At 41.3% G+C, this 24,695-nt stretch overlaps 2 protein-coding genes and 1 long non-coding RNA gene across 5 annotated transcripts; 2 read left to right on the forward strand and 1 right to left on the reverse strand.

Moving 5' to 3' along the window:
• On the forward strand, positions 1-4,246 carry LOC117753732 (solute carrier family 22 member 13-like). Its single transcript, XM_034572019.1, has 10 exons — positions 1-862; positions 1,157-1,260; positions 1,365-1,519; positions 2,050-2,221; positions 2,317-2,437; positions 2,518-2,612; positions 3,326-3,540; positions 3,625-3,733; positions 3,851-4,045; positions 4,130-4,246. Exons 1-10 carry the CDS (start codon positions 488-490, stop codon positions 4,188-4,190), a joined length of 1,602 nt encoding a protein of 533 aa, XP_034427910.1. The 5' UTR covers positions 1-487; the 3' UTR covers positions 4,191-4,246.
• An 891-nt stretch (positions 4,247-5,137) lies between these two features.
• Positions 5,138-16,169, reverse strand: LOC117753726 (LIM domain and actin-binding protein 1). 3 transcript variants are annotated; one of them, XM_034572008.1, is made up of 10 exons: positions 15,620-16,165; positions 14,995-15,126; positions 14,801-14,888; positions 14,341-14,712; positions 13,926-14,004; positions 12,194-12,312; positions 11,595-11,642; positions 6,117-6,247; positions 5,408-5,591; positions 5,138-5,295 (listed from the first exon to the last, which is right to left on the reverse strand). In XM_034572008.1, exons 2-9 carry the CDS (start codon positions 15,120-15,122, stop codon positions 5,423-5,425), a joined length of 1,134 nt encoding a protein of 377 aa, XP_034427899.1. In that variant the 5' UTR covers positions 15,123-15,126; positions 15,620-16,165; the 3' UTR covers positions 5,138-5,295; positions 5,408-5,422. The 3 variants fall into 3 exon arrangements, with proteins under 3 accessions (XP_034427899.1, XP_034427900.1, XP_034427897.1); XM_034572009.1 differs by having other exon boundaries at positions 5,138-5,591; positions 15,620-16,169; XM_034572006.1 differs by lacking the exon at positions 6,117-6,247 and adding an exon at positions 10,860-11,241 and having other exon boundaries at positions 5,138-5,591; positions 15,620-16,161.
• LOC117753733 lies at positions 12,231-13,677 on the forward strand. Its single transcript, XR_004612302.1, has 3 exons — positions 12,231-12,336; positions 12,990-13,048; positions 13,266-13,677. It is a non-coding gene; the product is annotated as an uncharacterized LOC117753733 (long non-coding RNA).
• Positions 16,170-24,695: the final 8,526 nt, after the last annotated feature.

Raw genomic sequence — 24,695 nt, forward strand, 5'->3', positions numbered from 1 at the left:
TGATTATACTGAAGTTCAAATTTAGAAATTGATCAAATGGAAAGCTCATGTAGATTTGTTTTCATTTGATTGGATCAAACATGAATACTTGCCTGTTATTACACAACGTGCGGCATTATGAAAGACATTATGTCATAAAGAGAATCACACTTACAGTATCTGTTGGCAGAAAGTCAAGTGATCATGGTACACACTGTCCTCTTCCTCCCACAATATGTTGTGCTCTTCTACCCTGCTCATACATTTTGCTGATCAAAGAGAGAACATTAATAAAGGGATAAAAGTTCAGGTCTTACTGTAAACACTGGGTCCAAGCCACAGATCTGGACAGCTGCACAACAGCTGGACTAATGCCTGAAGGATCCTAACATGACACATGAACCTGACAGATCATAAAAACAATGTGATTGTCAGTTTAAACATTAACTTGCAGGATGAGACTCTGGACGTTTCCGACGCTGCACTCTGAGGACGTACAGACGACAATATGAGCAACTTTGGGCAGATCCTGAAGGAGATTGGAGAGTTTGGTTTATTTCAGAAGCGTTTAGTTGCTGCATTAAGTATTCCCAGCATTTTCGTTGCTTTTGATGTGATTGTACAAGTGTTTACAGTCGTGAACTTCCCTCATCACTGTAACACTGACTGGATCTTGGACCGAGGACCCAACCTGACTGTTGAGAGACAGATAAATCTCACCATCCCTGTGAACAAAGATGGAAAGTATGAGAGCTGTGAAATGTTCACACCTGTGGATTGGGATTTGGAAAAGATTGAAGCATTTGGGATTAACACAACAACAGGATGCATAAACGGATCAGATTACGAGACACCCAAAGGTGCCTCCAACATCGTGACAGACGTAAGAGAAACTTGTTTACACTCCAGAACATAACAATATATATTACTTGTACTAATTAATTTAGAATAAGCTAGTGTGTGAAGTACTGTGCAAGATAGGCAGACAGAATTATAATCATTGGGTAATGTAAAAATAATAAACTGATTTATACCGTTGCAATATTGGGACAAACTAGTACCATGCAGATTTAAAAACCTAAAAATCTCTGTATCTTGAGAAAGTTGATGATGGAGTCACCACTGATGCAAAGTTCCAAGTTACCATATCCACTTTTATACTATTTTCTGTTTTCAGTTTGATCTGGTGTGTGACAGGAACAGTCTCATTGAGGTATCACAGTCCATATACATGGCCGGTCTCCTGGTTGGAGCGTTGGTGTTTGGGCTGATGGCTGACAGGTACCAATACGTAATTGGAAAGGCAGATGCTTGAAGATTGGCAGCAGGGATGGGAGAGTTCATGTTTGAAAAACAGTTCTTTATTATTATTTCTTTTTGTGTAGGTTTGGTCGACGCTTCGTGGTCCTCCTCTCGCTCCTTCAGCTACTGCTGTGTGGTGTCGCTGCTGCTTTCTCACCCAACATCTATGTCTACATCGTTATCAAATTCTTAGGTGGCATGTCAATTTCTGGCATCATTACTAATGCATTTGTCATAGGTGGGTACAATGTTAAAAACAGAAACTGAATGTCTTGATACTTCAGCAGAGTCACTAACACTAAAATCATTGTATTTTATGATTTCTGGTACTTCTACCCCACAGTACCAGTCAAATACTTTCAAAACTCTACAAATTGTGGCTTTAATCCACTGATGGATTTGAAGAACACCACAACAAAAATTCAAAAAATCAATGTATAGGTAGACTGCATTAGTGCTGGTGTGCAAAGAGCAGTAAATACTGTGGCGAGTGCCTTGATCCTCAGAACACATGAAGATATCATATGTATAGAGTTGTTGTAATATATGTAATTAGTACAATGAAATAATCCCCTGGGACTTTTGTTTATCTATTCACCTGATTGCATTTTACTGAAAGTATGAGCAGTGTTTGAAGTTACATTGCAAAACATTGTTTCATACGTAAATGATAACTTGAACACACACACACACACACTGTAAAACAAGCATAAATTAGGAAATTGTGAATGATGCCTTTTCCGTCTCATCTGTCCTTCTGCTCTGAAGGTGGAGAATGGAGTGATTCTTCCAAGTTTGCTCTCTGTACCATCATCTGCCACTCTACATTTCCTCTTGGACTGATGATGATATCTGGCATTGCCTATCTGATCCGTGACTGGAGGATCCTGCAGCTGGTGCTCTTCTGCCCTCTTGTTCTTGTTCTGGGAATCTTTTACTGGTCAGAAGCCTCACGTTTCACATTTAAAACCTGTTTTCTAAAAACAATAAAAGTATATATTTTAGTTTGTGATCGTGGATCAATACGTCCACTAGGATTCTTCCAGAGTCAGCTCGCTGGCTCCTCACCCAGGGCAAGAAGAAAGAGGCCATCAAGGAAATCTGCAGGGCAGCTAAGGTGAATGGGAGGAAGGTCCCAGAAGACCTGGTAGAGAGGGTGAGCAACCTCAAGTACAATGAAGCACAATAAACTGAAGTAAATAGAGACTAACTGAAATATATACCTTGATTCTTTAGCTGGAGGCTGCAGGAACATCCAAAAGAGGAAACATGTTGGACATCTTCAGGACCTCCTATCTGAGAAAACGTGCTCTTGTATTGAGCTTCCTCTGGTGAGAGTTTATTTCAACCACAACCTGCTCATTGGCCTAGTTTGAACTTTAAGGCTTCATTTTGAGACATGTCTGACAACGACAAGCATGTCGATAGTAAAGGGGGTAATGATAATGGAAGAAGTGCACAAATACGGACAAAATGAACGCAGAGAAGGGAACAAGACTCCCACTGTTTCTACATAAATATCTATGTTTAAGCTTAAATGAGCCTTAAGGGAAGCATTGGCTGTCTGTCAAAATGCAAGGGCTTGATTTTCAATACTTTTACAAGTAATTTAAAGACCACAAAAAGTTGTGTAATGCTTCTTGGGCACCTTACGTCGTAGGTTTACCAGTCATACCCAAATGGGAGAAGACCCTCGAGTAGACCCAGAACTCGCTGGAGGGATTACATATTCTACCTAGTCTGGAAATGCCTCAGAATCCTCAGGAATAGCTGGGAAGTGCGGCTGGGAAGAGTGATGTCTGGAATACTCTATTTGGCAAGTTACCTCCATGATCCTAGCACTCGTAAGCTTGCAAAAAGTAAGATTGCAATTCATCAGTAGTTCTGTGTTATAATAACAAATACAGATACTGTCACTAAATGCATCTTATGCTATGGCCACTAGGGGTTTCAGTGAGCCCCCTGCAGCAATCCAGTGAACCGCTAATTCTAATAAACCAAAGTCTTTGTCGTGGTCTCTGAAGACATGTCCCCCCCTTGATAGGTTTGCAACTAGTCTGATGTACTATGGACTGAGCCTGAATGTCGGCAACTTTGGTCTGGATATCTACCTCACACAGTTCATCTTTGGTCTAGTAGAAGTTCCTGCACGTCTTGGCTCTTTACCACTCATCCAGCACTTTGGGAGGAGGATATGCCAAGCTGGGGGGCTGATCTTTGCAGGTTGTGCTTGTCTTGGGACACTTGTGATTCCAAAAGGTAATATGTTACATACGACCGTCTGGAACATATACTGACCTGATAATGTAATTTATATGCGTGTGAAATGTGTTTCTCCTTTAGATCTTCCTCAAGTCGTAACAGCCTTAGCTGTTCTTGGAAAATTTGCAGCAACTGCCTCTTTCTCCATAGTCTATGTTTACACGGCAGAACTATACCCCACTGTTGTGAGGTAGGTATTGTCCCAAATATAAAATTTACACTCTGTTATTAAGTCATATTGGCAAACAATTCCTCTTTTGCTCATATTACTTGAGATTGCTTATGAGCCCATGATCTTTACTGGTAGGCAGAATGGTGTAGGTCTGAACGCCATGTGTGCTCGTGTGGCGGGAATCCTCGCTCCACTGGTCAGACTCCTGGACGTCTACCATTACACCATCCCCATGCTAATATATGGGACCATCCCCATTGCTGCTGGAGGTTTCTGTTTACTACTGCCTGAAACCTGCAATGTTGAACTGCAGGACCACACTGAACCAAGGTGAGTTGATGAATCTTTTAACCTTTTTACTTTAAACAAGACCAAAGTAATTGTGTTTAATAATGCTCTTGTTTTTAATTTCAGGGAACCTGAGAATGGAACTGCTGAGATTTTATCCCATTCAGGAAAGAGCACAAAAATGTAATTCACATGAGCAAAATGGTTTTCACAGTCTATCATATCAGGAGGAGTAGCGTGTTTCCACTTAACTGATATAGTGGTAACAGTAATTAGTTATTAATGTCATACATAATGTCAGTAAACCATTGAATAAAATCCATAACTGCAAAACTTTGACTGAGTCATGTTGAATTGTTATTTTGTTTCATGTTTTACTTCCAATTTGAACTTCTGTCACTCTGAAGAGTATTCAGACTTACGTGCAGAGAACCCACAGAAGACCAAGGTTTGATATAAAAAGTACAATCTTTACTCACAGCCCAGTTAATCAGACATGAGAAGATATGACGAGTCCAAGAAATCAGCATTAATGCAGTTGTCCTTTGTTGAAGTTGTTGAAGTTGTTGAATTCATATGATCTTAGGGGCCTTTGCAGATTGGTTATCAGTGCTGGGTGATCCCTGTGGATCATCACTCTGACTGTGGATATTCTGATCAGGGGCAACAAGTTCACCATATTTAATGTCCTTTCACAATAATTATATAAGGAAAAGAAAAATCATTTATTATAAATTACAACATACTACATATTCTTTCATAGTATTCGCTGTGGTGTAGACTGTACTGTGTAGTTACACTGTAATAAGACCTTTGTGACTTTTCTTGCATGAAAATGGTGAGTATTTATATTTCACAGTAATATTATCACATGTACAATATCATCTTTCACTGTGAGGTAAATTTACTCTGATTCCTGATCTGATTAATGTTTCTGTCATACTGGAAGATCAGCCAATGTACAATCTCGACACAATTGATGGTATTTGAAGTTAAAAATAATTTTAGATTAAAATCCTTCTTTGTTACAGATTATATAGAATGTTTTGCTGTATTTTGTTAAAATATCTGAAAAGTGATTCATTTAATAACAGTGCAGGTGTCAGCATCTGTCTTACACTGCAAAGTTTCTTACAATTATGAAAGCATTTCTTTGCAAATGAATTGTAGGTTATGTGTCAACACACAGGTAATCATCACCGTTACATAGATGAACACACACAGCATCACATGGTGCCTCAAACACATCCTCAATAAGATTTTTCATGTTGTCACAGTCACCGTATCATCAGCTGTGGGCGGACACAGAAAAAAGTTTTAATGGAGAAAAGCAGATTCAATTGATTGTTCACGAAAATGATGATATTCATGATAATAATAATTGCATTGTTGGGTGGTACTCACGTTTACACTGTATGTTTAAGCTTCAGATTCATTATGCACCATGCCTGCAGTATTCCTCAGAAGCCACTGGTTCTTGTGTTGCACGTGTCCAAAGCCCTCGTCATAATTCCCTTTTCTTCTGAACAGTTGTTGGTAGTGAAATATGCAGTAGAACTCCCCATGCAAAGGTGTGTAATTGTACATGCTACGAATGAACACAATATGTAAGTCACAGTGCAAATGGGTTGGAGGTAAAAGGTACCACAGAGTATTAAGGCCACTAAAATAGGAGAAAGATTCCGAGAATGAAGTTGTAATATTATGACAATAAGGTCATAGTATTATAGGAATGAAAACTTCTTTGGATCCAGAAGGGGGGAAACCTTATAAACAGTCTATGGGTGGAACATAGCATTGGTTCTCTATGCTGCTAATTTCCTTGAAAATTATAACACTTCCTTTTTCTGGAAGTGTTATAACTTAAAATTAAGGTTTAATTCTTGACTTTTTTTCTCATCGAATTAAAACTTCATAAATTACAACTTTATTCTCGAAATATCAAAATTTTTGTTCTTCAATAGGGTCTGAAAACTTATTTGTAAGATAGGGTATTGTACTAGTATCTAGATAGCATCTTTGACAGTTTTGTAGATTGATAATGTAGATTCAGAGACAAATATTGAGAATCAATAATCAGGGGATTTTCCTGTATAACATTGTAATGTCTCACCTTAACTTTTTCTTGCACTGTTTACAAACGAAGCAGGTTTTGTGAAAAATGTATTTGTCTGCATTTATTTTTTCCATGGGGTAAACCGGCTTCAGACAGGCAGAGCACATCTCTCGACAAGTTGGTTGAAACTGATGATAAAAGGTAGATTTGAGTCTTTATTTTCAAATAGGTCCCAAAACAATTTTAAAAGAATAATAGGGATAATGAAACAACATTTACTAAAAGCATGTGAACACAATGGCAACCTTATAAATAAACAAACAAACAAATTATTACCAAGAATTAACATCTTAGCTAATTAAATTATGTACATGACAACTTCGTCATAAAGAATCTGACCTGCACCCTGTTTGTAAGTGATTTAAAGCTCGTGATTGATTGGCAGCCGAACTTCTGGGTATGTTGTGACCTGACATGTCGTCGGACTGACCACTGCCGGACCTGTGGATGATGTCATGGTTTCTGGCTGCGTGGTGACTACAGTGGAAGTTGTGGATGAGTAAATCCGGTTCCCGAAGTCATCCGTTTGCTCGTAGTTTTCTTTGATAGTTTTGGTTCCTATAATACTTTTCCCCTCGTGGTCCGTCTGCACCTCGAGTACACTAAGCTCACGTTTAGGGTCAAGTGGGCTGTGAGATGGCTGTTTTTGACCTCGCTTTCTGGGGTCCATCTTTCTGTTTTGGGCCGGACTGTTGCACGTCAGCGTCTTTGTTGTGCGGAACTTCTCCTCCGACTTTGGGCTCTGCTGACACGTCGGGCAGATTGTGGTCTCGGCTGGAACCACATCCGTTTTATCCATTTTTCTTGTGGCTGACTGTATGGAGATGAAGGCAGGTGAATATTGTGGACTTGCTTGCTGTTTTGAAGAGGCTTCTGCATTGCTTGCACCTTGCCCAGTTGGGCTTTCCTTTGTGGTAGGGTTTTCCTGTGCCTGCGGTAATTTTGTTCTGCTTGACCCGATGCTAATTTTGCTAATATTTCCAGTGGATGGGGCTCCTTGCATCGTCCCCAAGGATTCTTTGAAGAGACATGATAAACCAGCAATATCTGAGTCTGATTTCAACGTAGAGACAGAATAAAGAGCCTTCTTTATGGCTTCCTCTATGTCCAAAAGTTTGGCTATGGTCTGCTCTTTTAGAGTCATGATTTCCTCGCTGGCTCTCTCAAGATCTCCAAAAATATGAGCCATTGAGGATTTGCTTTGAGGGTCGTCCTTCAACGGTGACTTCTCCTCTTTGTGTTCCACTTTGACCTTTTTTTGTTTCTTTTTGTCGGAACTGACCACCCAGTCTGGGACATCCTCAAACACACTCCTCAGAGACCTCACGTCAACTTCGCTCGTGTCCTGTTCGATATCTTCGACTCGACTGAGAATGCTCTGCAGCTCCTCCTGCTTTCGTAAATTGTCAAAAATGTCCATGGCCGCTGTCATGTTCCCTCTCACGATTTCATCCATGTGAACTGACAGCCGCTGTCGGCGCTCGTCTTCTGTCTCGGTTCGTCCTCTCTTTTCCCTCATCTCAACTTTATTTTCTTGTTTCATTTCTCTCTCGTGCTTGTCAGCAGTTTGTAAACTGGTGTTTGTTCCAGTGTCAGATGGATTGGTTATAGTTTGTTGTGGTTTTGAATCTATATGCGCAATTTTTACTCTTTTTGGCTTTACAGGGGCAGTCTTCACTGAAATTGACTTTTTACCTCCAAATTTCTGGCATGCTTCATTAAAGTTTATAGGACTTTCATCACTTTCATTCATATTATCTTTAACAGGGTTTTGTTCGTGAGGGGGTTTCATTTCTGCTGTGGAACTCATCTCTTCTGGTTTGTTAAAAGTATTTTTATTGGTGTTCTCAAATGAGCCTTGGAACTGACTCGTTTTCTGAGATATCTGAATAGCTTCACCTTTATAATTTCCTGAATATGACCCTGTGTCTGCACCACTATTTTTTGGGGACTGGTGTTTCATGTGTCCATCGCTACAAGAAGCTGATGTTGTCAGTGGTTGAGCTACAGTTTCTTCTTTGGATTGCCCCTTTATTTCAGATCTTGCAGCATTTGTTTGTGTTGCCTCAGGATTTATAGCTTTGGTTGATCGATCATCTATTTGTTTCACTTTCAGATGCTCTGGTTTTGGTGGGATGGCTGGTTTCACACCAACAGGTCTTTTGCTCTTCTCTGAGACAGCAGTTGTTGCTGGTTTATTTTGGAGCTTTGCGTTCACCACAGTCACCTGCTCTTCGGAGTCCTCTTGTCTCAAGTGAACATGAGTTGAGCTGGATTCAGTCAAAGGGCAAGGCTCCTCAGTGATGGGCTTCTGAACAGATGCCTTGGATTTGTCTTTGTGAGATCTGGAGGAGTTTTTATATATCATAGCTGCTTTGAAATCACCTCTTGTGACATTAATGTTGGATCTCTCCAAGGAAGCCAAAGCTTGTTGAAGTTTACCATGAAAAACGACTTCATCTTCCTCTTGTTGTTCACGTTGTGTGTCCGAACAATCAGCAATGGATTCAAAGTTTTTCTGGACCACATTGGTGTATTTTTGACCCTGTTTGCTGCGGGTTTCAGTAGTTTGCACCTCTTCAGAATTACTGCCATCATGACACATCTCTGTATTTTTGTCTGAAGTGAAGTCGGAGGCTGATGGAACTTCTTCCATCTTTGGTTCAGAGTCCACTTTTTGGTCCTCATTGTCTCGACATAATTCTTTGACGTCACCGCCCATAACTGAGACAATGGGTTTCCCGGACGACTGTTGAACAACACATTTCCGTTTGTTTTGTGACGAGTGATACAAATATTTGGCCTCTATCGTGGCCTGCTGAAGGCTGTGGATTGCAGTTTGGAGGTTTGAGATTTCATTGCTGTTGTCTACCACTCCCACTATCTGAGCTTGGTTGAGCCTATCATCCTCCTGTGTCTCAAGATGTTGATAAGACCCCTGAGGTGCAGTTGGGAAATTACAAACTTCTTCTTGCGCTTGGCCACCACACTCCAGAATGTTATCTTTTCTTTGCCCGGGCGTAAGTACCCCAATGTTGGATTCTTTACAGGATTGGCTCTTTCCAAGTGGCACATTCTGACCTGTACATGTGTGAGAAATGGTGGTAGATGGAACACGATTCTCACGGATATTTTGCTTTGCTTGGCTTTGCCGATCTACAGAGAACATGCTTTTCAGTCTCTTTACATCCACTGGGACCCAATCTATAGAACTCTCCTCTGCATGATCACCTCCCTGTTCATAATGAAGCTGTGTGTTTTGTTCAGCCAGAGTCTGGTTCTGATCAACTTCTTGTTCCTGCTCTATTGGCTCAGCCTGAAGAGTTTTCAAATACTCCAGATCTCCCTTTTCAATGCAACTCTTGAACAGTTGAACGTTCCCTTTTACTGTGACCTCAGGCCTGGTTGACCCGGTGCAGGTTTGGTCTTGAGAATTTTCTAGAAGGGAGCTTATGGTCGATTCAATGATGCCTTTTCTTAGTCCTTGATTTTCTGTTTCACTTATATGAATCTCCTTTGTTTCGGGTTCATCAAACTCCGCAGCATGTCTTGGTGGAGCTGTGTAACTTTTCACATCTTCCTCATCAACATAATTGTAGAGGGAGTAAACCATGACGTTAGCACATTTGTTGGCATCCTCCTGAATGATCACTCCTTTCCTCAGAGAGTTGTCCTGATGGAGAATGTCCTCAACGAGCTGAACTACATTGGCGGTTTTAAACTCTGTGTCTTGGCTGGTAGTGAACTGATCCTGGTGCACAGGTACATTCACCACTGTGGCCTCCATCCCTCCTTTTCTATCCTCCTTTAGGTAAGTGATGTGAGGCTTTAGGTTTGCTCGTGGTAGCAGCTGGACAATGAAGTTTTGTGCACCGCCTTCAGCCAATTCATTATAGTTTATCTCAGGGCCACTCTCTGAAAGTGTGAATTTAGCCTTTTTCGCTAGCATTGTCTCATTCACCTCAATGATTGATCCATCTGAATGTAGGGCATTAACGCGATAAAGGGAATTTAGAGTTTCCCTGATGTTCTCCACCATCGTCTCAATTTCGTCCTTGTTCTGATGCCTAATTTTGTCAAATGGCATTGATTCAAACAGATGGGCTCGGTCCTTGACATTAGTTATGGGGGGCTCCCCAGATGCTTCACTGGGATTTGCTGGGATTTGGGATTTTGATGGATTTTCTCTGTCTATGTTTGTGGAGATAAATGGGTTGTTTTTGAAAAGAGCTGCACCCGTTTTGATAATTTCCTCAAATTCCCCTTGAACTGTTGGACTTGTAGGGTCATTGTCAAAGGCTGCTTCATTAGTATAAACGTCTTCACCACCAGAAAACTTAAGTCCAGTGCTTTCACTTACAACATGAACACATGGCCCTTGTTTATGTGGCTGATCTGTGAAATCAAGACCTTTGTTTTCACTGTGTACGTTCTCTTTGCAACTCATTTCAAACTCTTGTTTTTGTTTTCGGACTGGCCCTCTCTCTTCCCCAAAAATAGAAGCTTGCCCTCGGAACCTATTATCAGGATTTGGCCTTGATGTTTTCACAGACTGTCTCTCAAATATCCTCCTGGAAGCCTGCACATCTATTCTTATCATCTCCTCCTCACACTCTCTGTCAGGATCTGGACTAGAACCAAATGTTTTGTAATCCTGCACAATCCCTTTAACACTTTCATGACATGGCCTCTCTTCATGCTCCTCAAACACAGCGGATGTTTTGCCGACAAAACCCTCACCCACTTTTCCGTCTGCCATGTGCGTCTTGGGGGTGTGAGGAGATACTTTGTTACTCAAGGCACAGTTCTCAAATATCAAGCATCTTGAGAAGACCTCTCCTTCATATCCAGTTTCACCAGCTGTCACCCCAGACTCCGAGCTTAAGACCTCAGCAAGCTCATCGTCAACGGCTTCATCCAGCATCTTCAGCTCAGGGTGGGTGTGCTTCATGAGTCTCTTCAGCTCACATTTCTGCCGCTGCTGGTGTAACTTTTCTTTGGAAATTTGGGCTGGCATTGATTTTTGGAAACGTTCCTCAGAACTGTCTGCTGGTCCTGGCTGATGTCTGGGTAAAGGAGGTGGAGGATGGTCATCTTTTCTTTGTTGGGGGTCTTCGGCCATCTTAGAAGAACAAAGTAACAGTCTCATCGTGGGGGCATTTTTAACGTAAATGAGCTATCCAATGAAAACCATGCCCCGAGTGTGCGCACATGCAACCAGAGCCATTTGTTACCTTCCAAACCATGCTGGTTCACTTGCTGTCCATAATCCAGGTGTCAGTGGGTTAGCTGAACTCCAAAGCAACAAATGCAACCACAGGGATGAATACAAATAAAAACACATGGAATAAATGGCATCCAATATCTGTTTCTTTCCCTCATTCAAGAACAGCAATAATAATTATAACATTTTTATGTTATTGCGTTAATGCAAATTCAAAGCACACCATCATGCATGTCTGGTGAAATCCTTACCTTGGTTATCTTCACTCTTTTCCCAGATTCAGGAGATCGATCTTGTGCCTGAATGGAAACAATAATTATTCCAGGTCAAGTTAACCTTAAATGAACGTTTGAAGTTTCCTTCTTCTGTTGTGTTATATAACGCTTAGCTTCTTTATCTCGTATAAAAGCATAATAACCCTGAATTTATGTTTCAAGCAAATCTGATATATGAACCATAGATTGTGTATACAGTTAGTCAAAATGACAGCTCCCCAAAAGTGAAGCCAAAGCATCTTGATCAACCCCTGGTGGCTGGCTGCAGTGTAGGTCATAAACCCCACCTCCTCCATGTTAGTGGATGGGACATGGACCAAACTAAAAATTCAAAATACACATCAAATAAATAGTTAATTAGTCATTTGATGCATAAATAAGGGGTTAAATGTCATGATTGACAGCTAAGACTGATTTTCGATTGGTCGACTGCGCAAAACCAAAACCTGGCTAGATGTGCAAGATGGCAGCATTCTTATCCAAAATATTTTGGCTTAATTTCTGGATAGTGGGAGGAAGTGGAGATCCCTATTTATCTATGATGTGAAGATGTGATTGAGAAGACAGGTGTTTACCAGTTTTGGCTCTTGTGGTGCCACCTTTGATAGATAGAGGGCAGACAACACTTTGACGGACAGTTTCTCCTTGGATTGGAAGGAGCTGTCTCTGAAGTCTGCAACCGACCTCTTTTCATCTGCAAAGACACCAGACACAGCAGGTTCCATTGAAAAATCAAGTCCTGTGATATGTGCCGTCAAATCCTGTTACGTCAGCTTCACACATGATACCTTCAGTAGTGATGAAGTTTGAATAAACAACGGTGCGTTCATGACAATAGCAAAGAAAAACTGATTCTCCAGTTCAGGGTTCTGCGTATAGAGATTTGAATAAACGGGGGAACAGCTCTTTGTGCAGCAGCGGTGGCGAGGCTTCAGAAAGAAAACATCCCATTCCAAACACACAGCTTAAGAACGGGCACTGCACTACTGGGATTTAAAGAGAAGAATAGTTGCCACTTTGTTTACTGGGGAAGATTAGTCGTTAAAAATACAGCTGCCGTATGTCAAAATCAAGATTATTTTTGTCACAACATCCCGTGACTGAGAGAATTTAAAAACGTAATGCTGATTTTAATAGCGCACAGCTTTCTACGCTCACGTCCATATCACCAGTGTTTGTTGATAGTTATCACCAGTAGTCACTCTCTCTTAGCTTATATTTAACAGCTGCCATGTGGTCCAGTTATAAATGTAGCACTTAGAGATACCTGACTCCAATGACACACACCGAGAGTTAAAGGACACACGAGTCACAGCCAGAGTTGACGAAAGTAAAGAAAAGCAAAAGTAAACTTTTTAACTTTGTTGGTAGAGATACAGAAGCCCACCAGCAGCTGCCACTCAGGAAAACACAGCACAACAGAAAACCATGTGCGAACAATACGACCTGTTTCTAATCAGCTGATGTATTATTCTATGAAAATCCTGTACTCACAGACTCCACTTCCCCGTGTTCTGCCCGTCTTCTTATCTCCTTTCTGTGTTTTGTTCTAACTGATGTTGTTGCCGTTGGTTCGTCCGGTAACGCAGCCTCTCTCTCTCTCTCTCTCTCTCTCTCTCTCTCTCTCTCTCTCTCTCTCTCTCTCAGTCTCATTCCTGACAGCTGACCCCTTCACCCTCCTGCACTTATTCAGGACTCGTAGCACGCCGGCTATTTCCGTCCCGCGCTGCACTGACCTACTCTGGGCCCACACCAGGCCGAGTCAATCACGGCTTCTCGCAAAGTCACTGTGCTGACGAGAGCCATCTCCATTTCATCACTTCCCTTTTCATTCTCGTCGTCAACTCAGCTTTGACCTGAGTCACAGGTTCTCAGGCACACGCAGCTTTCCAGGGAAGGTTTACCAGGGAACTGATTTTTATTTTTATTTGCTGTTGTGATGGACCAAAAATCTAAAATATTTGGGTAATATGTTATTTTATAGGTTATCAATTCCCTGATCTTTTCCTGGTATATTCATTACCTCCAAAAAGGAGGTTATGTTTTTGTTCGCGGCTGTTTGTTAGCAGGATTTCGCAAAACAACTGAACCAATTTCCATGAAATTTTGTGGAGGCTTGAGGAACCCATTAAACTTTGATATGAATCCAGGATTTTTAATTTTTTAATTTTTTATTATTCATCTCTCTTTGAACCGTAATTCTGAAAATTATTTTCGCCTCATCCCGGCCTTGAGGTCATGATGCCAGTTTCAGTTCCCACACAAGCTTGATGTTTTTGATGGCGGAGGAAATACAGTTGCACTCACCAGCTTGAGAGGCTGCAATTCTTTCGAAATCAATCCCCCCGATTGTTTTTCTCCTCACTGCCCGGCTCTGATTCACAACCTGCAGACAGAGACAATGAACTGTCATTGGTACTAAATAGATGATGGAAAGACTTGATTAAAATCTAGGAAATAAGGTTGTAAAAATTAAATGAAGTATTTGATAACAAAGTCAATAGTTTCAAGTTAAAAATGCATTTTAATCTTCTACTTTTCTTCTTCTAACACTAGTTGAGAACAACATTTTTTGAAAATAAATAGTGAGATGGTGATTTATACCATTAATATTGATGTCAATACTTTCTCCTCCGATCAAAGAGAAAAAACGTCTTGTTTTCATTTATCAATCTTGGCCCAAAAATTGCACTTTCAGGCTCAAACGAGTCATTTTATTCACCTTTCGAGCCACATGATCCTCCTTTGCATCAGTGTCATTAACTGGTGGATTTCTTGTCGTCTGTTCCTCCGCCAACCTCTTCACCTCCTCAGCCTCTCCATTCATCAGCGGTGTGATACCTTCTGCCTTGTAGGGTGATGTGAACTCTGCCGCTCTGAACCCGCTCTTCACTCTGGCCTGTGTTGCAGTGTTGTCCTGTGTTGACTCAAACCGAGCCTTCAGGGCCTCTATGGAGCCGGCTCCGTTCTGAAGGCTCCCCATCGACCTGCTGGGTGTCAAACCGGGTTTGGCTTGGGACCGTTCCCCCTCGTAGCTTCTCTTTGTCTGGGATGCCGGATAAATCTCTCTACTCTCCACGAGAGATGGTGTTATCTGACAGTGACACACGCACACACACAAAGGCGCCATTGATTGTTTTTCCCACACGGAATCTGCTTTTCTTTGTCAAAAATTAGTTTACCTCTTTAAACACCTGCTTCAGCTTAACTTCACCATTATTTACAGAAGGTGCTTGAGTTGATGCACTGACTTCCTTTGTAGTTTGATACCTGGTATGCACACAAAAAAACAAGTTAAACTATCCGCTGTGCCGCATGTGTAACTTTAAAGCACAGATAAGATAAGAAAGATGGAAAGATGATTTTTTTTTTTCACCGGGAAACGAGCTGGGACACAGATGTTATCTTGTCCTGCAGTCCCGCCTCTGTCCTGGTGGGTTTGTCACATGACGAGGAGACGCTCTTCAGCGACTGGGTGCGTCTCAGGTTGCTCTTCCAGTCCATGACAAACAGGACACTGCAGCAGATTATAAATAACTATATCACATATAAACACGACAGATAATCAATGACATTATCCGATGTTATATTGGATCTCTCTGGATGTCATATTCTGTTCTTTAAAAAGAGCAATAGATTTCTTTTCCCTTCCGCATAGTGAGCAATTGATCTACTTTTATGTCAAGCTAAACATTAATATCTTTATCTTTATCTTTATTCATATAAAACTTCTCAGAACGAAGTTTCTCACAAATAAAAAACACAAATTTAAAATAAAAACAATATTCAAAATAGATGAAAATATAAAAACAAACCAAAACTCAGTAATAAAAGAAACAAAAACACTAAATTTTTGACAGAGACTCAATAATGAGTGCAATCAATGATTCAAAATTCAAAATTTAAGATCAAAGCAAAAGAGTGTAATAACCATTACATCTATAGATAATTTATATTTCAGATAAGCGTTAAAAAAACAGCTTTTTAAATAGAATCGTTACCTTACAGTCGTCAGTCAGTGTCTGTTCTCTGTGACGGTCTGAAACCTTCCTGCTGCATCACAAGACCCAGGAGCAAAGTCCTTTTTCCTCCTCATTACTACTGTGTAAAATGTCCAGAGGAGCAAACAACAGGAAATAAATCCTCCAAACACAGGCTGTTCCTGCTGCTCATTTAACTCTGTGTCGAGCATCTTTTTGTGCGCATGTTGTGTGTTTTGGCTCCGTCGAGTCCCAGGAGCGTCCGGGAGATGCCTCAGTGTTTGATTCCAGGTTAAACCTCCAAAGCTCAGATGTAATTACTTGATCTTTGTGCAGCAGCAGACCATGCATTAAGAGAAAATTAGATTAACTTTACTGATCCTGAGGGGAAGTCGGTTCATTACAGCAGCAAAGAGTTGGACAAAGAACAACAAATAGAACCTGTTGAAAATGAAGTTCTGTATATGAGCTACTGATTAACAAACACTGTCAGGTTACAGATTTACCCGGTTATCATTCTCAGGGTGTTGACGTTTTATTGGACAGTTTGACTGTATTGTATGATTTATTCTGGCAATGTGCTGATTGGCCTGAATCTCAGGAGTGTGAAGACAGAGTCTCGAGGTTTTTAGCTGTAACTTTACAGTAACAAATTTGAGTATCTGTCTCTCAGACTTTGCGAAACCTCACTGTTGAAAATGTTCCTGCACAAATTTTAATTATAAATACACAAACTTTATTACTCAGACAAAGATATTTTTCGAGGTACAAACATTTTTCAAATGCTAAAAATATTTTTTTTTACCACATGTAGAAATTATTTTTGTGTCACACCTGCACAAAACATTTCTACAGCTGCAACATTTTTTATTACAAGCACGGAAATGGTCCATGCTTAAAAAGTTTGCATGCATTTGCATGTACAAAGTTAAGCATGTGGAACAGATGCACTATGCAGGGGGTTAGAAAGTTTGCAGTTTTCCAATAAACTTTGACCTTAAAACATTTGGGCTTGTTGACGAACAGTGTTGAGCTTAAGTTATATTAAAACTATTTGAAGCAACCAATAGGAACAGGATCAGGTTTATATTTTGAATGTTTCCCAATTCAAAGGATCATGTAGTATACAGCTTTCCTATATTGTGATGTGATAATGTCACCAGTTTCAGGTCTACTTGTGTAGCACTGTTGTGTATATATAAAACACATTTAAAAACAAAAGGAGTGGAACCAAAGTCCTGTATAACCACAGCAAATGAAAGATCACTGTGTGTGAAGTGAAGAAATGTAAAGATAAAACTGCAGTACGAGTCATCAATGATGCCACAGTTACCACAAGCCCATTCTATATCTGTGTCTCTTTAAAATAACCTGAAACAGTCCATCTTTAAATGTTCTAGATCTTAATTTAGGTTTGAACTGACAGGAGTCCAGCAGCAGCCAGCGAAAGGACCAAGTGTTGAAGAGGTTTGTCTCCACCCAGGAATTCCAAGACCTTCTGACCCTCAGGGGTCAAGAGGTAAGAACAGGAGGAAGCTCTGCTGCCTCGTGATCTCGCTGACACCAACTCCGACCCCGACTCCGACCAGACTGATGCACGCTGCAACTAATAGGTGTATTATGCACAGATTTTCTTATAAATGCAGCCTAAATACACAATACTAAAAATGGCATTTAGTACTTAACACAATACATACAGTACAAGAGCTGTAACTGATTGCAAAGGATTAAGCCATGTCATTATAATATAGATTTATAGATATAGCAAATATGTTTTAAGTTTGTCCTCAAATGAAATTAATTTGCTTTAAACTGTTCAAACAGTTGTCGACTGTAAATTAGTTAATTTACTGAACGACTTAAAGCTGCATTCATTAAGCTATTTGGCCACTTGGGGGCAGCAAAGCGTACTCAAAATTGCTGATGTTTACAATTTCTGTTCTGTGAATATTTATTTTTGGACTATACTAGATTTTAGACTGAATTCAAATAACCAATCACCAGTTATTTAGGATTTTAAGATATCCAACATGTAATAAGATTGTAAAATATTACTATATTAAAGGAACCTTCCTGCATAATGACCACTTTTACTTTTGATGCTGGAGTTCATTTTACTACAGATAGATCCATACCTCTATCATCTCACACCAATTTGAACGCAGGGATTTTACTTGTATTGGAGTATTTTTTTTTTACATCACTGTATTTGTGCTCTGACACAATCTGAGCACATCTTTGTGGTGCCTGTTATCTGGGTTTCCCTGTTTGTCACACACTTGTAAAATGCAGCAGAGGTTTTGATATAATGGCGGCTTTTGTCGGTCGCACACAATTCATATTCACTCTCTTTAGTCATGCTCTCTGTTAATCAGTCTTCAGACAAAGAAAGAGCAACAGCAGCAGCAGCAGCAGCAGCAGCTCACACCCCTGGGGCAAAAATGAGAGATTCAGCCTGGCTGTCTCCCCCACCGCTGCCCCTCCTCTGACTACAAACCCTCATCCCTCCCTTCAAAAAAACCCACTCCTGTCTCCGTCTCCGAGGCACTGCAGAGATGAAAGGGAATATGCGATGCGGCGCCTTTGACTGTGAACTGTGCCGTGTTATTAGGGGAAGTTTACGGGCCTTGTCTGCGTTTTAAACACACTTGCTTACACCAGCCAGCTGTTAACGTGGGGGGGGGGGGGGGAGGATGTGTGGCCGAGTGGAAAGGGAGGCTCAAAATACTTGCAGCTAATTTCGCTCCGTGACGGACAAAGCACTGCAAAGAGGAAGGACAACCTCTGTGCATCGTCCTGCGTTTTGAATGCACCTTCTGTGTGAACATGCTCTTTCCTGAATGAGGAAAAAACTGAGAAAGGAGATAGGCCTTTCATATTGCTAGATGCATGCTGTTGTTAGGGTGTCCGCTAGAGGGCGGTAAAGACCTGTACGACGCAGCGTTCTGTATTGTCTTACCCACATGTGGTCTTTGTGGGAACATTACAGTCGGGCTATTCGAGGCCAAACTGGGTTATTTCAGTGCACCGAAATAACCCAGAACGTGCAGCAGAGAGAAGTGGGACCAGATAGTCGAGGGGAGATAAGGTCACTGCTGCTTGGCAATGATTGGCCAGCGATGCATACATATGCATATTTGATCACAGACAGTGAAATCAAGTCATGCTCATTGAGTATCAGAGACACACTCAGACGGTAAACTGACGTTGCCTCACTTAACCCTGCAGCTGCAGCACTTTTCCTTTTTTCTCAAATAGTGTAAATTCCTATAGGATCCAGACTCTGCAGCACAGAGAGGCTGATTTGTGGGTTGGTTGTTGCGGAGCGTGTGACCTGCTGCTGGATGTCAGTGACAAACACACACGATGCACCTCACACGGCCTGAAGTCATGTGCCTGCGTCTGATGGATATTATGCATGCATTGTAACACAGAGGGCAGGCAGAGTGTGTGAGTCAGCAGTGTGTGTGTGTGTGTGTGTGATTCATGCTGTTGCTACTAGTGATACTGCCATTGAGACAGTTGTTGTTCTTTCAGAGCCTTTAACCAGACTTTTTATTGCTGAAAGCAGGAAAAAAACATGTTCTTTAATAAAAGAAATAAAGAGATAATAATCAAACAGCCAACTTCTTTTGTCAATAAACAAGCTTCTCTTTCAGATAAGTAACTGACATAGTTTTTTGGCACATCCAGTAATATCTGTTTTGATGCCAAGATGAATTAGTTCAAAATGTTCCATCTGTACTTTTATGTCTTTTAAAAAAAAAACAGACTATTCATGAAGAGACAAAAATACAACTAGCAAGAGATGTGCTCTATACTTTTTGCTTTTATAATAATAGGGGCAATAACTATCAATTTGCATTCTGGTGTAACGACTAACTTTAATATTTTCTACATTAAAGTAAACTGACTTCATCCATATCGCCCTCATTTTCAATATTTAAAATATAATGTTTTTATAATAAAACCTTTGATATTCATACAGCAGTTCTCACAACAAAGCAAGAAAGTACTTCACAAATAGAAAAGTAAGTAAAACTACATGGAAATAATAAAATACATAATAAAAACATAGTCATAAAAGAATAAAAACATGAATTTTAACCTGACCATTACGATGATAAAAACTAGATTTAGGTAGAGTCAGGGAATGTGGTACGATAAAAGTACGTTTTAAGCTTTGATTCAAAGGAAGCTACTGGCTCAGTTGTATTTCCCCCAGCAGGGTTTTCCAGTTCCACTCATGATCAGTTATCAGTGAACATGGCAGCTCTGTCTCAATATGCGTCCTCGTGCGTCCGTCTGTTCTTCATGACGAGTTTGACGTCAGAGCAAATGTTCAGCGTGCGAGTCCAAATCAGGAGCACACACACACACACACAGAGAGAGAGAGAGAGAGAGAGAGAGAGAGAGAGAGAGAGAGAGAGAGAGAGAAAGAGAGAGAGAGAACAGATGAAGGCTCTGGAAGTGTTGAGCCAAATTACAAACTATATGGAACATGGCTTGGATGATGATGATGATGATGATGATGATGATGATGATTTGACTGGAGAGAAGAAATATGTCGCTCCCAGACTTATTCTCTTTAAAATGACATATCACTTCTTATAATCTGTATTTCTACCAAACTTAAATCAATGAAACAAGAAAAAAAAAAGCACATTGTGTGACTTCAAACTAATTATATAAAAAATTGTCGATTCATGTGGTTTGTTACTGACACATAATCACATATTTAGAGACTCCTAGTTCCTCATGTGCAGGTTTCACAGGATATGGAAGTTAGTAATACCAGAACCTGACAGTGAAGCTTCAACATTTGGTCTTTGACTGAACTGATCGTGAAAATAAGCACTCGAGTTGCACATGTGTTGCCTGTTACAGTGAAAACCACCACAGAGGCCTCAAGTAAAACATTTGAAAAAAGCAGGACCAGTGTTTCAGAAAGAAAAACCATTGCTCCAAGACAAGATTATTAAATGTGTGATACATCAGTGTGGGTAATAATAATGAATTAGTGATTAAGTTTACGATGTTGATGACAGTTACTAGAAATAAACAATTATGACAAGAACCTATATTTATACAAACCTATTAACTCCATGTTTTCAGGGGACACATTTCTATGAGTCTGTGCAATTTGGTGCAGATTTAGCAGATTTAAATGCGGTTTTCAGAGGTGCTGCAGCTTTTTGTAACCGCTGTACGGTAACAAATCACATTACACCACCGATGTGTAGCTGAGATAACGTAATGTGGCCTCAGCTATAAAGCTTGTTTGAATTTAAGGGGACTGCGGGGCCTTGGTGGAGATGTGTGAGCTCTACTGTCCTGGTTTATTATCTGTATCAGCATAGAGGACAAGAAAAGATCAATCAGAAAATCAGGCAATCTACAGAATCAGCGTTTTATGTCCGCGTTTTATTCAGTGTTTCCTCTGCTATAATGCGTATTATTACCTTAGATTCACCTAGTTTAGTGCTGTGATAAGCCAGACACCTCTATGGAAGAGCAGTTCACCTGATATATTTTGCCTTGGCGCAGTTTGTAACATTTTGAATCCAGATTTGAGGATATGTTTCAGGTTCTCAGTCCGTCCCTCCGCTCCCGATTGCCACTGGCCAGTTCTTCATTCCTCTCTCAGCAGAGAAACGTGTGGAGGAGGAAGAGGAACATGAGGAGGAAGAATGAGGAGCGAGATCAAGGTGTATAAATTTATCCTTTAGCTGAGTCACAAATCAAAGCAGCAACTGAAAAGGAGCCAACTTAAAAGCATCACTCTGAGTAGACGCCGAGCTGATCTACTGTATGGTCGCTGAGCTTACAGCACATTTTAGATTTTAATTTAATTAACTTGTACCGAGGACGACAAAGGGAGAATAAAAAGCTTAAATGCTTTGATGACGGAAAACCAACAGTGGGAATCAAAACAAACCCTGGTGATATTCCTGTGTCAACAGAGAAATCACACAGGAGAAACATGTTATCGTCCTGTTGTCAGAGAAACTGGATTGTTGTGTTGTGTTTCTGTCCTATAAGTGAGTGTAATTAGGTGTCGCACTTCACCCAGGCAGCGTGATGTTTTTAAGAACGGCGAAGGAAACTAAAGCCGAGGTTCACCAAAGAATTTCTCAGCTCATTTGTTTCTGGGTGTGTGGTGGAAGGATCTGAGTGGGAATCTATGTGTCACTGGGAAAGTGTTTTCCTTCCAGAGCTTGAAAAAGAGAAAAGTTCAGGAACACGCTGTCAGCTTCTCCCAACACATGGCTATGATTTGTTAAAATACTTGTCCCTCCCTCTTTTCCAAGGAAGAACATGAGTAGTGGTGAGCAGCAAAACATTCTGTGTGTGTGTGTGTGTGTGTGTTTTCTGTATCTGCAGGTGTGTGTGTGTGTGTGTGTGTGTGTGTGTGTGTGAGCAGTGTGTTGAGCCTGAGGGGGAATGTGGCTCGGTACAGCTGAGTGGGAGTGACTGTGACCTAACCCGTCCCCTTTCTGTCCACATGCAGTCACGCAAGCTCCGCCTCGCTCATTGTGGCCCATGCAGAGGCCTGCCTGCATATGTTTGTGTGTTGGTGAGAGTGCACGTTTCACACGTGTGACCACCGTGGAGGCGGCCGGAGCTCTAAGCTGCTTTCCGAGGCTTAGGAGGGCAGCCGCTCGCTGGCTACTCAGAGGGCCGAGTTAGCTACATGCCTGGAGGGGGTGACGGCATAGCTGAGCAGTGAAGCATGGGGCCCGGGGTTTCACATAACAATGCTGGGTCATGGGGTCGCACACAGAGGCCCTGCGTGGTACTGTACACGGCCACAAACGCGCCTCTTGTTCAACACTCAAAGAAACAGAAAGTATATATCGTTCTCCGCCAGATTAACCGAGAACAACATTTTACGAGCGAGGAAAATCTTTCTAAGTGCAATTAAGTTAATGCATTTCGGTGCATTTGTTTCTCAGATCTGATAAAAGCTGCAGGGAGTGCACGAGGGAGCAGGTTAAACTCTGCCCTGACACAGTTTCTCACCTTACTTTGGTCGCCCATGATTAACCGTGGTGCAGATGCACTTTTCACGCACGCACATGCACACGCATTCAGTTTACCCGTCTGGGGAGAGTATCCTCCTGCAGGACTTCATGCTCGCTGCTGTTGATATAACACACACACACACACACACACACACACACACACACACACACACACACACACACACACACACACACACACACACACAAGCACACACTCTCCCTCCCCATAGATTCAGCCCATGTAGAGAGCTGGAATATCAGGTTTCCTGTCTGTGTGCACAGTTTGTACTCACAGCTTCACCTTTGTTCCTACACCGTCAGCACACAGCGGCGCTGCATCAGGGCACTCTCTGAGGATACACAAACCCAACCACTTGCAAACTATGTCACCAGTTGATTTCAGGTTGCCAGAGGGATAATTATCACGGGGAGTTAAAATGGCCTTTGCATGCGTCGGGATAATTGCAAACATATGAGCAACAATGCATCTTTAAAGTTTTTAATGAGACCGTGGTGGTCGGTGCTGCTGGACGTCTGCAGGCCAGAGCGTTCCTTGTGCTTTGTGTGTGGCTCATTCATGGTTTCGTTCTGTTAAATATGTACGATTGTTGTTCCTGCACATTCCCCTCTGCTGCGTGGAACCCCAGATGACCCTGCCGTGGCGCCAGTAGAGGCCGGGCACTGCGAAGGAGGAAGAGGAGGAGGAGGAGGAAAGGGGGAGGAGGGCGTGGAGTGAATATTGGAGTCAATTTATGAAGCTCAGGAAAAAGTTGACGGGCACACAATACTGTAGTGTGGTCCCATGTTACACGACGGCGGAAAAGGAGTTTGTATGAGGAATGAATTGCTCCTGTATACACGCTCGCTCTTTATCTAATAGGCCGTCTCCTGAAGTTATTTAATGCTTGTGAGTAATCAGCTGCAGCCGGGAGAGGAGGCCTGTGTTTTGACTCTGGGCCAGTGGGGCTGAGCCTTTTTGAAATGTGATCCTGTGCGTGAGACGTCACACGGTGCAGCTCCTGGAATGTCCTGTATAGTACAAACTCTAACACACGGCCAACTGTAATCTCTTATCTCTCGACTGTGACACTTTGCACCGCAAAACTGTCAAATAGGCTTATATTTGTGACGTTTATCTGAGAGAAGCCACAATATTGACGTTTCTCTGCTCTTCCATAATCCAGATTTTAAAAACACTATGCAGTTCGCTTACGTGTGTCTCGGCTCTCACTGTCGCCATCGACCACATTAAAGCACCAAATTGAATCAAAGGCGAACCACATTGATTTTCCTAATCAAGATGAATTCAGGCTTCATATGGAGTCACACTCAGTCGAATAACGTGTCCCGAGGAAGCTTCTGACGTCAGGTTAAATTTTTGGATTGAGCAGAAAAAGTTAAACACAAACGCTGACTCCAAACTTTACCGGACAGGAGGGGTTTAACAAAATGATGCTATGGAATTGCCTTATGAGAAGTGAAGAATCAAGTGTTGAGGATTCTTGACCTTTAGGACATTAGAGACTTAAAATCTGGATATTTAGTCCTCTGTGGCACATATTTTGAGTTTTTATTGTTGGATCCACCGAGGAGGTTATGCAAAAATTACTGAAACGGATTATTACAAAACTTGGTGGAAGGATGCGTATGGGTCAGGAAAGGATTGTTTACATTTTATTGCAGATCTGGATCAGGGGGTGGATCCAGGATTTTTCTTTAACATTGTGAGATGGGGTGTTTTTCCAAATTTTCATTGATTTCTCAGGCAATAATTAATAGAGCCTATAAAAATATATTAAGCCTGTTTAGGGGACTGATATTAAGGAGTGTTTGCAATTTGATTTGGTCCAGATTCAAAACTTAAAAACAACAGATCTAGTGATTTGAATGTGACAGAGCTCTCTGAGTCCCTTTCTCGTTTTTTGTAAGTGAAACTTTATTCTTTACACTCTTGCATAGTGGACACAATAACATTATAGTCGCATGTAAATCAAAACCGCAACGTCATAAACTACAGCCTCATAAAGAGCGGAACCAACACCTTTATTAAAACATGTCCAATAAAGATTAAG

The sequence above is a fragment of the Hippoglossus hippoglossus genome, chromosome 20, assembly GCF_009819705.1.
Source record: "Hippoglossus hippoglossus isolate fHipHip1 chromosome 20, fHipHip1.pri, whole genome shotgun sequence".
Taxonomy (NCBI): domain Eukaryota; kingdom Metazoa; phylum Chordata; class Actinopteri; order Pleuronectiformes; family Pleuronectidae; genus Hippoglossus; species Hippoglossus hippoglossus.